Source organism: Erpetoichthys calabaricus, chromosome 8, assembly GCF_900747795.2.
Source record: "Erpetoichthys calabaricus chromosome 8, fErpCal1.3, whole genome shotgun sequence".
Taxonomy (NCBI): domain Eukaryota; kingdom Metazoa; phylum Chordata; class Cladistia; order Polypteriformes; family Polypteridae; genus Erpetoichthys; species Erpetoichthys calabaricus.
The window spans coordinates 124556567-124571409 of NC_041401.2; the positions used below are offsets into that span (position 1 = coordinate 124556567).

The window sequence follows — 14843 nt, forward strand, 5'->3', positions numbered from 1 at the left end:
CACTAACAACATTTGTTACTGTTTTCAAAATTTGCTTTGGCTTTAAAAAGAATCCCATTATGTTATTCAAAAATCAAATACTACTATAGAGATCTGCCTTCTGTATTGGCTACAAACTGTATCTGTTGTCTTTACTGACAAAATCTGTTTTTGTCCAAGTCTTCAATGTAAAATGCAGTAGTTCACCATCTAATCTACATTTCCAGTTCTATGTAAAACTGACCACCAACCATCTGTTTCAAATGAATATCCACACTACAAGGGCTGTTTAGGGTAAAATACTCTTGCAGGTTTTATACAGATTCTCATTGGGTCCTTGCAACATGCCTGGATTTACAATTCATTGCTGAAAGCACACCTACATATTTGTAGACCGTGTGTCTATTATTGAAAATCTGACTAAACAAGTAAGGGCATGCACTAGAGTACAAGATGCAGCTGAATTCTTGGAAGTTTTGCTGCAGGATCAAGTCTCATTGTATGTGTTTAAACATGACCCTATCTCCTAAATATATATTTAAAACCAATACATACATAACAGCTCAGGTCTGTACAAGAAAGACATGAAAAGAAAAAAATTACTTAAAGACTTTTATCATGTATATATCCATCCATTTTCCAAACACACTTATTCAGAGCAGGGTCCCAGAAAAGCTGGGGCCTATCCAAACAAGCTCAAGCTCATTGGGTATCAAGGAAGGAATAATCCATTTTGACAAGGGGAGTGAATGCAAACTATAAGCAGGGAGGACCTGAGATGTGAACTCCAGTTTCCTTACTGTGAGGCAGCATTGTACCACCATGCTGCCCAGTTTGTCATACATACAGTGGTCCAAAAATCTTTTAAACTGAGAGGTAAGCAGTACAGTTAACCATTTCAATTCTTCATGCTTAGTATCCCCAGAGCTAAGTCACTTTTCTTCATTCAGTCCCTCTTAGTTCATGAGGAATAGATTTTTTTAAAATAGAAGATTCCTCTTAACAAAATCACCATTTAACAGTATATCTGAATTTAGTTGTTATCATAAAGGTATCCTTTTGGTTACAGAATTTTTGGCCAGCCATTCCAGTATCGCGGTTTGCAAATGGAGATGATGAAATAGTGGTCCTAATTTAAAAAAAAAAAAAAAAAAATCACCAATTCATAGAAATGAAATATAGTGCAATAATGTGTCTAAAATAGGTCTGTTCCAAATTATAATTCAGCATCATGAATTGTTCACTAATAGTACAGTTAAGAAATTGCTAAACATACCAATAACTTTCTGTGTGGAAGGAAATTTAACTGCTTTAAAGAATGAGAGAAAGCCTTCATATACTGTATTTTCCACTTTGAACTCAACGTAGTAGTGAAAATTCCTCCAAAAACCTTGTTTATATAAAAAATTGGCTATACCTTTCCAATACATCAAGTCCATAAAGTATATGAACTGCAACATATAGATCCACAAACGTTTAAAAGATTATGACATAATTTCAAAGGGTGTGAATAAAATTAAAATCACAGATATTATGTTCATTCCTTCACTTCACTTTTTCCTACTGTGCAAAAACCTCTCTTTTCAGGTCATGCCCATCTATAACTCCAACACTAGCTCCAAGTCCCTGACTAGCTGTGACCCTTCTCTGACCTAAAAGTCTTCTCCCACTTGCCAGCAGGGCCACAGATATGAAGTGTGTTTTATATGTATGAATTAACAGTCTTCCAGAATGATGTGTGCCTTTCACTTTTAAGACCCTCTTTTACAGAGTATAGCTCACCTATTAAAATTCTCTCTTTCTTTACCTTTCTCCTACAGTCCTATCTTAAAATCAGGAAGTACTTTACATTGAAATATGTTCTTTGCAAATAATGGGCACTTTTAATTCTGGAGCACTTTATACAGTGTAGTCTTTTCTATTATGGTACATGGTTCACTCTCACACACTTTTTACAATTCACAAGGTAAAGCCTCTCACAGTGAAAAGGTTCTTTCAACATGTATACAAACATTAAGATATGTTAGGGTTCCAGGAACTTCCTCCAGCCTACACTTTGCCTCACCTCTATTGCATGGTTAATTGTCCATTCAAGCCATGTTGTGTGCCCCGAAGCTCTTTCCCACTGAGCTACTCAGGGCCAAAAGTTGAAACAAAGCTACAGAAGTACAACACCTCCTCTTTGTATTTTTTCTAGGTTATGAAAGGATTATTGCCCAGTAATTATGTTATGCAGCTTTAACTGTAGTAAAAAGTGTATTTATTTGAAAAAGCTAACAATTTTCTGTACAGAATGTTTACCAAGGTACATAAGAGTTGTATAGGATATGTATGAGGGAAGTGTGACAGTGGTGAGGTCTGCAGTAGGAGTGACTGATGGATTCAAGGTGGAGGTGGGATTACATCAGGGATTGGCTCTGAGCCCTTTCTTATTTACAATGGTGATGGACAGGTTGACAGACGAGATTAGACATGAATCCCTGTGGACTATGATGTTTGCAAATGACATTGTGATCTGTAGCGATAGTCAGGAGCAGGTTGAGGAGACCCTGGAGAGGTGGAGATATGCTCTGGAGGGGAGAGGAATGAGGAATGAAGGTCAGTAGTAACAAGACAGAATACATGTGTGTAAATGAGAGGGAGGTCAGTGGAATGGTGAGGATGCAAGGAGTATAGTTGGCAAAGGTGAAAGAGTTTAAATACTTGGGATCAACAGTACAGAGTTTGTGGTAGAGAGGTGAAGAAGAGAGTGCAGGCAGGGTGGAATGGGTGGAGAAGAGTGTCAGGTGTAATTTGTGACAGACGGGTATCAGCAAGAATGAAAGGGAAGGTCTACAGAAAAGTAGTAAGACCAGCTATGTTATATGGGTTGGAGACGGTGGCACTGACCAGAAAGCGGGAGACAGATCTGGAGGTACCAGAGTTAAAGATGCTAAGATTTGCACTGGGTATGACGAGGATGGATAGGATTAGACATGAGTACATTAGAGGGTCAGCTCAAGTTGGACGGTTGGGAGACAAAGTCAGAGAAGCGAGATTGCGTTGGTTTAGACATGTGCAGAGGAGAGATGCAGAGTATATTGGGAGAAGGATGTTAAAGATAGAGATGCCAGGAAAAAAAGAATAGAGTAAGGCCTAAGAGGAGGTTTATGGATGTGGTGAGAGAGGACATGCAGGTGATGGGTGTAACAGAACAAAATGCAGAGGACAGAAAGGTATGGAAGAAGATAATCCACTGTGGCAACCCCTAATGGGAGTAACCGAAAGAAAAAGAAGAAGAATGTTTACCAAAGTAACATATTCTAATCAGCATCTAATCATCTAATAGCTTAATTGGAATTAAGCTAGCATGTCATGTTTTTGAAATATACATCATTGACGTTTTGACACTTTTGAATATCAATATAATATATCAACACGATATCTGGAGTTTGGACTATGTCCCACCAAAATTGTTTTGATGTGTTTATTCCGAAAACAAACCAGAAGACGATACCAGAGACACGTTAAAGCATATTTATGTCAATTTACCTCAATATAAAAGTGAGGTCAGCGTGCCCAGAAATATTGGAGGCACTCGCTTTTGCGCTTGTACTGCACATCCGTCTCTCTTTGCAAGAACCAACAGTAATCACACATCATGCTTGGAGTAAATTTTCCCTGATATCAGTTTTCCATCACCTTTATTTCTTTATGAAATCTTTCCCCATACTCATCTCTGACATCGCTTAGATTTGGTGGAAAAAAGTCGAGATGAGAATGTAAAAAATGCATCTTCAGTGACATTCTGGCTCCCGTAAGCCAATATACTTTCAGCGTATTGTCGACAAGCTCGGTATAATTCTGTGCTCTGTGACTTTCAAGAAAATTCTGGACAACTTGCACAAATGAGGGTGCCAATTCAGTTGGCTTCAGTTTCCTTTTGAACTCATCGTCAAGCATCAGTTCATGTATTTCAGGGCCAACAAAAACACCATTCTTAATTTTGGCTTCACTTTTCTCGAGACCAAACTTATTTCTTAAATGCTGAAACGCATCGCCTTTACTGTCCAGTCACCCTAGTTGTCCAAGACCTGGAACATCATAACTAAAAAATGAGACGTGCTGGACAAAGCTGTTATAACATAAAAAGGACAATCAGAAATATGGCAATTAGTTCCCATTTTGTTTAATGAGAAAGGAAACCAAATATTGTTTGCTACAATGAATGCTTAACGGTTTTAAATATAAAACAACAGCAAATCCAGGATCTCAGGTTCAAAAGTGAAATGAAAAAGGATTGGGGTGAAATGTGTTTTTAGGGCACTTGGAGAGTTCTTAGTACACTTAGTAACCAAAAAGCCGAGCAGTGAGGAAAGCAGAAAAACCTGTCCATTTTATAAATGATGATTAAAAACCAATATAGAATATAATAAAAATACATAAGTATTTATTGCAGCGTAATATCTCTGGAGTAACAAAATGATGAAAATAGAAGTTAAAAAAAATTACAATAAAATGTCATCTTGTGTCTTCAAATAAGAATATTTTCATATATTTGTATTTACATTTGTATAGTGATGTACATTCTGACAGATTTTAATACTTATTGAAAATCTCTTCTGGTAAAACTATAAAAAATAAAGACTCCAAATTTGTTTTCCTTACAATAACACGGATCTTGATTTGATTCAATCTGCTGCTTCACAGGCTGTTAGTAGTAGGAGCTCAGAGCACAAACAGAGAGAGATAAAGGAGTTGTGCTGTACTATTGTTATTTCGTTTCTCGTAGTTGTGTGTGTGTATGTGTATACATATTTTGTTCACTTGGTGACTTACTCTGTGGAAATTTTTTTTTATTTTGTTTGTGGCTATTGTATTGTCCAGGGACCCAGGGATACCAGGGACCCGCACTAAAAATAGTCCAGTTCATTCACTACCATTACAGTGGTATTCACACAAAAATCTGCAAAGCAGAAATCTGAGGGGAAGATGAACTTAAAGGTAAATGTTTAGTGCTTGTCATTACCTCACTTTTACTATAAAGAGAATAGTATATACTTGATGGTGTAAACCTTATTAGTGTGTCGCAGTCTAATAGGAATAATTATTTAAAAAACCTAAACAATAAAAGGTATATGTTGACTTTCATCATTTACATCTCTTTATAATTTTAGCTTTTTTGCCTGATAGACCTTGCATAGCTTCCACAAAATTACACCAAACACCCTGAAAAACAAGACTGGTTCAAACTTAGCAAATAGTATCAGTGGATGCCCCACCTAAAGTTTAATCTAAGTCATGCCTGAACTGGTTCAGACTTTGAGAACTAAAACACCCACTGTAAATAACAGCAGGCACAATACAATATCTTACTGAAGATACTCTATAAAAATCTTTCCTCATAATACTTTGACCCAGCAAACCAGTCTCTTTCTGTATCATTTCTGGCTATTTATCTAAGTACTACAAACTATGGAAAACATATAAAATAACCAATCCATACAGACTCTTAGCACATGAAAAAAGTACTGACACAAATATTAAATGATAAAATAAATGCAAAATTCTAAGAAACAGCACAGAGTATAACTAGGGCCAGTGTTTTAGTGTGTCACTGCTGTTATTTCTGTTTCTTTTACTCAAGCTGGTGCTAAAAGAATCTCAGGTTTATCTAAAACAAATGTAACCATTTCAGTAAAATAAAATTATATGCATTGGTGTTAATGAACAAATTAGTGCGTTAAATTCTCAGTTTTTCATAGTCTTTTATTGCGTAAATATAGTCTAAATTTTTACAATTTAAAAGAAAATAATCTAAGCATGTATTATTCAATTTTAGTGGATGTGCTTTGAAAATGGGCATTATGGTGGTTAGCATTGCTACTTCACTGCCCAAGAGCACAGAGTTTTAATTACAATACAGGTACTGTATAATCTGTGTCGAGACTGAACATTCTCCCCTTTTTCCACCAGGTATGCCAGCCTTCCTCTCACATTCGAAAGCCATGCATTAACTGCCAACTCTAAACTGGCCTGGTATGAGTAAGCACTAATGTGTACATTAGTATTCTCTATGATTAAAGGATGCCCAATGCTTGGTAGGTTACAGCCTTGCGCTAGTGCTGCCAGGAAGTGCTCTTGTGCCATGCTATTCTTAACTGGGTTAAGATGCTTTATAAATTAATAGAATAAAAGAGTAATGTGATGTGTAGGAAGTGTCAATATTTGTAGGAATACATGCGCGACCCCCCCCCCCCCCCCCCCCCCAACATTATTGGTGACAAAATATTGTTCTGAGTTCCTTGCATATACAGGGCATCCTTGCAACAAAAGGTTTTCACATTAGAATCTTGTAATAAGTTATATAACACTTAATTATAAGAAAAAAATATATGACAGCTAGCTTAAAAGTTATGATAGAAAATCTGAGACACAGAGAGAGAGAGAGAGAGAGAGAGAGAGAGAGAGAGAGAGAGAGAGAGAGAGAGAGAGAGAGAGAGAAAGAGAGACAGACACACACACACACAGACATAGACAGTTTCTTTGTTCAAAATGTGAAATTAAAAAGGGTTAGAGGACCTTATTATCTTAGCATTTATTTCTTTGTGGAAAGCCACACACACATTTTAGAGTAAGAAACTTCTAGGGAAAAATCAATTTTTGAATTAAAGTTAATCTTAAAATGAAGGAGTGTATCCTAGAAGCTAATAATGTCATAATAAAGAACAAAATGGACATTGAACCTTCTAAGTTGATGCTCAAACAAATTTGTAAACATCCAGAAATAACCCATGTTATTCTGAAATTGAATTAAAATTCCTGGTTAAAACACTGTTCATAACAATGCCCTGTAATAGTTGCCTCATGACAAGAAACTCAACACTCGCTCACACATACACTAATTTTGAACAAACCACTTACTCATAATATAACTGAAGTCATGAAAGCGGTCACTTACTTTTTGCTAGCTTCCAGGATGTCAGAGATGTTTGAGAAAAGGTGATGATGTTCAATGCCAGCAAGCGTCTTTCTCAGAGTTTCTGATTTTTTGAATAGACGCACAAGGATGTCTAAACTGTGTTGATAGGAGTACTCTGAAGTTATGATTTCAAAAATGGCCTTTAAAATAAAACATAACATGGAAAGCTTATAAGCCATCGTATGACACACACCGAGATCTCCTAGTAATCACCTGGAGGTTTATGTCTTTGTTGTTAAGCATTTTTATTCTTGGCTTAGAAGGGTAATTTTTTCTGCCCTTCTCTGAAAATTTTGGTCACTCTAAAAGTAAAGATCCAACTGAATAACTGAAGTAAGTATGCCTTTAAGTCATGTAAAAAAAAACAAAACAAAAAAAACTACAGCAAAATAGACTTGTGCATAGCGTGAAATCAACATATTCATATTTAGAATAAAAGAATAATTGATATAAAAATGATGTCCAGTGTACGAGCAGCTTTGTATACGTAAGAGAGACAAAAATGTGCAAGTGCAATATACTTTATGAATAATAAAAAGAGTCAATCAAAGCACACCATTAAATATTGTTCACACTGAAATCACACAGAGTAAACGTTATTCATTCTGTCATTTTGCTGCCTTCTAGCATGCCTAGCATAGTGTTAGCTTATGTAATAATTCCAAGTATAATAATGATTTTAGCTGAAGGGTGTATGGTTAAAAAGTGGTGACAAAACATATATTCTAAAATACCTTCAAGTTACATATAATACAGTTACATATAATAACGACATAAAATACAGTTTCAGAAAATTAAAACATTTTCATGAAACAGCCAGTACTCACTCTGTCCCATAAATGACATATTGCCTACTGCAAATATAATACAATTGAATCAGGCAATGCCAGCTAAAAATCAATAATTCCATTTTGTGATACAGATTAAGTTTAGTAAAATTACAAACTATAAAACAATTCTCAGTGTTGCAGGCAATTTAACCAAAAGTGACTCTCATTAATAATGGATTCCTGTTTCATAACTGCTGAGGGCTGGCACCCTGCCTGGGATTTGTTCCTGGCTTGCACCCTGTGTTGGCTGGGATTGGCTCCAGCAGACCCCCGTGACCCTGAGTTAGGATACAGCAGGTTGGACAATGACTGACTGACTGTTTCATAAATAAAAAAAAGTTAAGCAATATGTATAAGGACATTAAGATTTCATTCATAAAACTAAGTCTGTGATGGGCTAGCATCCTCTCCACGGCCATTTCCTGCCCTACGCCCAATGCTGCCTGGATAGGGTCTGGAATCTTGTGCCCATGAAATAGTTTAAGGGGTTCTGAGAATGTAACGTTATATTATGTTACACTTTTAAATTTGGATATTTAACTAATTATTTAATACTGGACATAAAGTAGTTCCAGATTAATAATAAACTAAATTATACATTTTAGTTTGCGTGTCCTAGTGGTTAAGAAGCTGGGCTAGAAATCAAACGTTGCAGCCTCAGTTCTCACCAAAGAGACTTTTCCCCTATAAGAACTTCACAAAGCACACTTAGCTAGTAAGCCTTGCTTAAATCAAGATGCCGCACTTATCAGACTGGTTTTGGTTTCATCAAAGAGGATTACAGCAAGTCACCTACTTGGTAACCGAGGTAACTAAGCGTCATGTCTTAGCCTGTCCCATACCAGGCTAAAGATGAAGCTTAACACAGTCTTGTGGATTAAGAGTTCATGAAATTCCAGTTCGGTAAGAAACAGAACCTCAGACAAAGGTTCCAGGTTTTTTTTGTAGCATATCAAACGTTGCAGAATTCTTATTTAAATTAATATTACATGTTTGTTACAAAATGGTAAAACATTATAACTTAAAAACTATTGAATGAAAATGAACAGCATTTAAATTATGTCATTTATTACTAAGTTTTTTGACAGGATTTTGTAGCATATTTAATGTTGGCACATTATTAGTTACATAATTGTTTAAATTATTCAGATGTTTGTTGCAAAGAGGGAGGTAAAACATTAAAAGCTATAATGTTTTTTGAAAACATGGCATATAATATTTATATTATTATGCCATCTAGTCCCAATTGCCTTTTTTGTCAAAAATAGACAAAAGGAAAAGATTTAGTAATAATAAAAGTTATAAAAAGGATGTTCCATAATGTTAAAATCATCAATCATAAAAATTACCAATTCTAAGTCTGTAAATCTGATACATTACACATCTCTGCAGTACCTTAACTTTAATGTTAAAGAAAAAATACCACACTTTTAAAAACCTTTCTGGGATGAACAACAGTTTGCTCCTGACTTTGCCTACTATAGCTTTTAAACCAACAGCACAAATAAGGATTACAAAGAAAGCCTGGTGTCATTTTTGATACAAGTCATGATAGTATTTATATGTACATTGTAAAATAATAATGAGTAATGCACCGATTAAATTGCATAACTCAATGACTAAATGAATTCGACCTCTTCATTATTTTATAACATTTTTTCCAACTAGTAAAATAGTGAAAACACAAAATGTTGTGTAATTTAGAAACAAACAGAGGTTAGACTTACTTCTTGACGTTTGCGTTCCTCAGGTGAGATATTTTCCAGTATACCCATCTCTTGGACCTTATGAAATGGGAAGCCATAGACAAATATTAACCATAATGAAAGACTATGTATACTTGATTGTAACAAATTAGACTAACTGTAATTAAACATTTGAAATAGAATTAACAGGTGCTTGTGTAATTAGGAGACTGAACTGTAGTCCAATGGACTGGTAAGCTTTGTTGGGCTGAATGGCCTGTTCTCATCTAGAGTGTTCTAATGTTCTAACAGAACCAGACTCGGAAGGATTCATTCTATAGATGAACCAGAATATACAGATAAACTGCTGAAACCATTGTTTTAGGTACCTACCAGCTGAACAGGTACTGTAGAAAATAAACTGTTGGATGAATGGACTAACTGACAAACTGGAAGCAATATATCACAATTTATTTCCTTTAACGTTTGGAGAATATGCCCCATATTCATTTTAGTATTAAACAAAATATTAATAAAAATATAAACATTTTAATAAGAACATATGTAAAGTCTAGCACAGCTTGTCAATGATCATTTATCATTTGTTTGCTTATCAAACATCCAGACACAGTCATAAAGCAAGAATCAACCCTGGGGAGGATAAAAGTTCCTTAAAGTGTGCACTCATGCATACACTCATACCTACTCATATAGAGCACCACTTTAGAGAGGTCAATCAACCTAACATGTACATATTTCAACTGGAGTACCTGGAGCACAAGAGGAAGATAAGAGCAAAACAAGAGGAAAACGTGCAAATAGGTAGTGGACTGGCCAGGAATTTCCCTTATAATATTATTAGATCACACAGATTTCTCTGTCCAAATGAAAAGTTTCCAAAATGTGTTTTGATAAGAAAGGAAGAGCAAAATTAGCAACATCTTACACAAAATGTTTGTTTTTACTATTTCAAGCATTCTATATACTGCAACTGATCTGATTAAGAGGGTTATTTTTTATATAAGGCAACTCCACTAAGCATCCAAAAAAGTATCATACTATCAGGTGTTGTGCTCCCCAGAGATGGTACACAAAGAAGTCCAGAGTTGGGTGTGAGGATACTTTAAATCCCTGGCTTGGTGCTATACATTCGAATTTTTAATATTTGGAACCTTGATCACTTATACAGGCCATTCAGGCCTTACTGACACAGTTTGGTTCTCAAAATAGTAGAAATTATTAACTCTGCAACTCTGCCAGGAGACTTCAACAATGAGATAAGAACTAAGAAGAATAAACAATGGCATGACTGAGGTAACAGCTGCATATTCTGAATATGGATTGTGAACTGTTATTAAATTTGTTGGCAGTCTTGGACAAAGTTCCTCTAAAATGATGACCTGGGGTTTAGAATTCCTCTTTTAGGGAGGTGACCCAAGGGTGTGGTCAAGGGATCACAGTCTTAATGAAGACACCAGATTAAGTAGCAGTAAAACACTGAGTGAAATATGACTTATTATTATAAATTATTGATTCAGAGATAATTATTGAGTATCTATGGTGTAATGGTGAAAAGAAGAAATATTCTTATGAATTTGGATTTTAGAATCTCCATGGGTCCGATAAGTTATGATCTATCACAAACTATTCAATTGCCTTTGCAAATTAGATGTTATTGTCACTGTAGTTGAACATCTATCCAGGTTTGGATTTAAAATGCAATTAAAATCTCTAGCCATTATACATATAAGAGTGTTTCTATTGGGAATTAATGCAAATACATTCTGGTTAAAATCACTGTCACCCACATTATATTCTACTCTGTTTAAAGAAGATCAGACACAATCCAAAGAGTTTTTTGATACAATACAAATACCACACCTCGATACTCTACAAACTTTTGACACTCTCAGAGCTGCTGGATGCTATGAATTCACTCTAAAGTAGAAAAGCAGCAGCCCTAATGGCCACCCATTGGAAAGTCATATGGAAAAAATATATAATATATAATATATATATATATATAATATATAATATATATATATATATATATATATATATATATATATATATATATATATATATGAGCTCCATTATTATTAACAACATTCATAGAATAATAACAAATTTTTACTTAACCTTTTTGCCAAGCATTAACCATTTTTTCAAAGAAAAATAAGGACAATGTGCATCATAGAAACCAGTTTCAGTTCTGAATAATGATGTTAACATATTCTTCAAGCGTTAAGCTAGAAGGACTGAGAAAGTACTTCCTTCGTAAACACCAATTAGGATTCATTTAAGGAAGACACTTAGCTTCAAACATTCGGCATCTGATTAATGTAATATGCTCACCAAACAAAATCTAACTTGCTAGAGATCTTATTCTCTCTGTTTGACGGAGTCGAATAGGACTATCTGGTCCCCACATTGCACAAACTGGGGCTTGGCCCAAATATACCTGCATAGATAAAATTACTTTGTGCCACTCCAGATGTCTTTATTCATATTAACTCCACAACCTCACAATACTTCAAACTAGAACATGGTACTCAACAAGAGTCCCCTCTACCTCCATTGTGTTTTGCATTAAACATCGATCCAATGGTCATTCATTTTCAAAAAACATCAGAGATAAAGGGGGTTTATCAGGGAAGGTATCAAACTGTAAATTGCTGATGATTTGGTATTTTACATATCAGAATCATACATATCTTTATAATCAGTCCTTATCATATCAACTGAATTTCAAAAGACACCTTGACTCAAAATTAATTTGAATACAATTTTACTTTTTCCAGTGAACTCTCTAGCACACTATACTAGACTGGACATCTATCCATTTATTCTATCAAAACAGTTTAGATATCTAGGGATAAATATCACAAGTAAATATAATGATATTTTTCAACACAATTTTGATAACAGCATGGAAAAAAAAATCGAACAAGATGTTAAAAGATAGTCTACCCTTCATCTCTCCTTAGTGGGGATGATTAATATTGCCAAGATGAACATCCTTCCTAACTTCCTAACTACTGTATACATCAACAAATAATTTTTTAAATAGTAGTAATATAATTTCCATCTTGACTAGATAAGTTTTTTTTTTTTTTAATCCTTGCATGGATATTAGAGGAGTTGTGGAATTGTTTTGTTGAATTGAATAATGTTTTTATCATGTGCTTAAGGGGTATCTTTTTTGAAAAAATTCCAAAATTATTTATTTTGAAAGCAGTTACTATATGCCATTTGATCCCTGTATTTGTGGAGCAACAATCTGTCTCTTTGGTGTTAATTTGAACATATTCTTAGAGAAATGCAGGTCTTTACTAAAGGTGCATCTATTCTCTGCTCCTGCTTGTGATTTTCATGGTGAGGATTTTAATGTACAATGGAGGTTTGAAGAATATCTGTTTTAGAATATGAGGATTGCAACACATCAGTCTGCATATAGTATTGTCCTTTAGGTACCATTTAACATATCTCCTGTATAGACAGGGGTTGTCCCAGCCCCAAATGAAGATAATTATCAAGTAAAAGTATGACTTCAAGGTTCACTACTAAGAAGAAATGTCTTACACTCCAAGCACTTCACTGCCTTGCTGATTAGAAAGGTAGACGGGATTAAAAGATTAAAAAAACAAACTAGTGTAGGAGCATCAATGTGGTCATTGCACCCTGTAGAGGGAAGGACAAGTTCTTCAACAAAACTTTCTATTTATTAGCTAGTGTACACTCCAATGACATTAAAATGCAAACATGGCAAAATGACTTATTAAAAGGATTATGTGGCACAATCCATTTGATAGGACAGGAGCTCAGTAATAACCACTGCTACTCTGTATTGTAAGCAATCAGTTGAAGTAATTAAGACTGTCACGCACGAGCGCTTGGGGAGCCGCAGAAGGACTCAATAGCGAGCGCGAAACCCGGTGCAAAAAGGGAATGGCGGGCATCTAACTTCTCTCTCTCTTTTTTTCCCAGAAAGAAGGAAACGCCGACACCCTAATACTCCCATAATAACAACACTTCCTCGTTCTCCTTCCCTCTGATGACATCACGTATCCCAGAAGACCATTCATCTCCTTACCCAGCATTCCTCTGATTGGCTTCCGGTTCCCAACTATAAATGTTCCCCAGTTTCCACCTGTTTTTTGTCGAATGTCGATGTGTACTGAACCAGTGCTGTTTTTTGGTTTTGGCATACTGTACAGTATATGGGGCCGGAAGCCCCAAACCTTTATCTTGTCTGTGCTTAATTTTACAAGACATATATTAAAAATGGATACCTCCTGGAGGGAATGTAATTAACACTAGTCTGTGGAGAAGGTCACAACCAAGACGTACTGCAGGGACTATATCTCTCAGCTTAACTGGAAGTGCCTGGGAATTCTGGTCTGGCCTGTTCAGCCTGTTACCATTGTTACCCTTATTAGGACAAGAAAATGGAAACCAAAATGAAAATGAGATTGGATACCCATGAATCACTAGCTTAAATGTACAGAATATGCCTTTTAAGAAGTTATTCCAAAAACAGTATTCAAGTGCTGTCAAATTTGTATTAATGTCATTTTGTCGTCATCAGTTGCTAACAAAATGGGTTAAAAGTTATGTTTCTTGGGCGCAACATACATCATTGCATCTCACATTTAGCAAATTACTTAACATTAAAACAGTGGAATTGCTATTGAAAATAAGATTAAAGCTTCTTGATATTTATCAACACAATTTGTTAGTTTCTAGTTGCTAAAAGAAAGCCTTAAAGTCACACTGAATTACATTCAGAGCCCTGTTAGAACCCAGATGAACCAAATGATGTGCTGTTACAAAAGTATTTAAGTGAAAGAATTTTAGAAATACTAAGAATCATTGCTGACAGGACTTGCATATATAAAATAATCCAGTTAAATCAGTAAATGACTATTCATGCAAACAATGGCAATACAAAAAAATGTCATGTCTCAAAGAAGCACATCAAAGTTATATGAACAAAATTTATGCATTCATTTTCCACATAAAATTGTGCTCTAAAGTGAAGCCTTTTTTTTTCTTAAATTTTTTAAACTACTTTGTCTGTTCTTGTATCTTACAAAGAGGCTATATGGAACCCTGTGTTCATTTGTGATACAAAAGGTCTTAAAATGTACTAAGTCTATTTTTTGTGCCAAAAATATTACCAAGTATGGATCCTCGTCTTGAGATTATACACATATTACAGGACAGCATATCCATTTTGTTTGAAGCAGGAAAAATGAAACAAGCAAACCATTTCAAGCAAATCAAACAAATCACCAGGGTTCTCATTTATAAAACTTTGAATGGATTTGAGTGGAAAAATATGCACGAGGCAAAAAAACAGAAAAATGTGTATGCAAAACAAAAAAA

The 14843-nt window shown here is 35.0% G+C and overlaps 1 protein-coding gene across 2 annotated transcripts in view; it reads right to left on the minus strand.

Moving 5' to 3' along the window:
• The window catches only part of arhgef16 (Rho guanine nucleotide exchange factor (GEF) 16), a 72392-nt gene that overhangs the window by 32571 nt on the left and 24978 nt on the right, over positions 1 to 14843 (minus strand). For both annotated transcript variants that reach the window (XM_028807440.2, XM_028807439.2), the window contains exons 5-6: positions 9498 to 9554; positions 6920 to 7080 (exon numbers count right to left, since the gene is read on the minus strand). In XM_028807440.2, coding sequence (XP_028663273.1) covers positions 6920 to 7080; positions 9498 to 9554 — 218 coding nt within the window. The remainder of the gene's footprint in view (positions 1 to 6919; positions 7081 to 9497; positions 9555 to 14843) is intronic.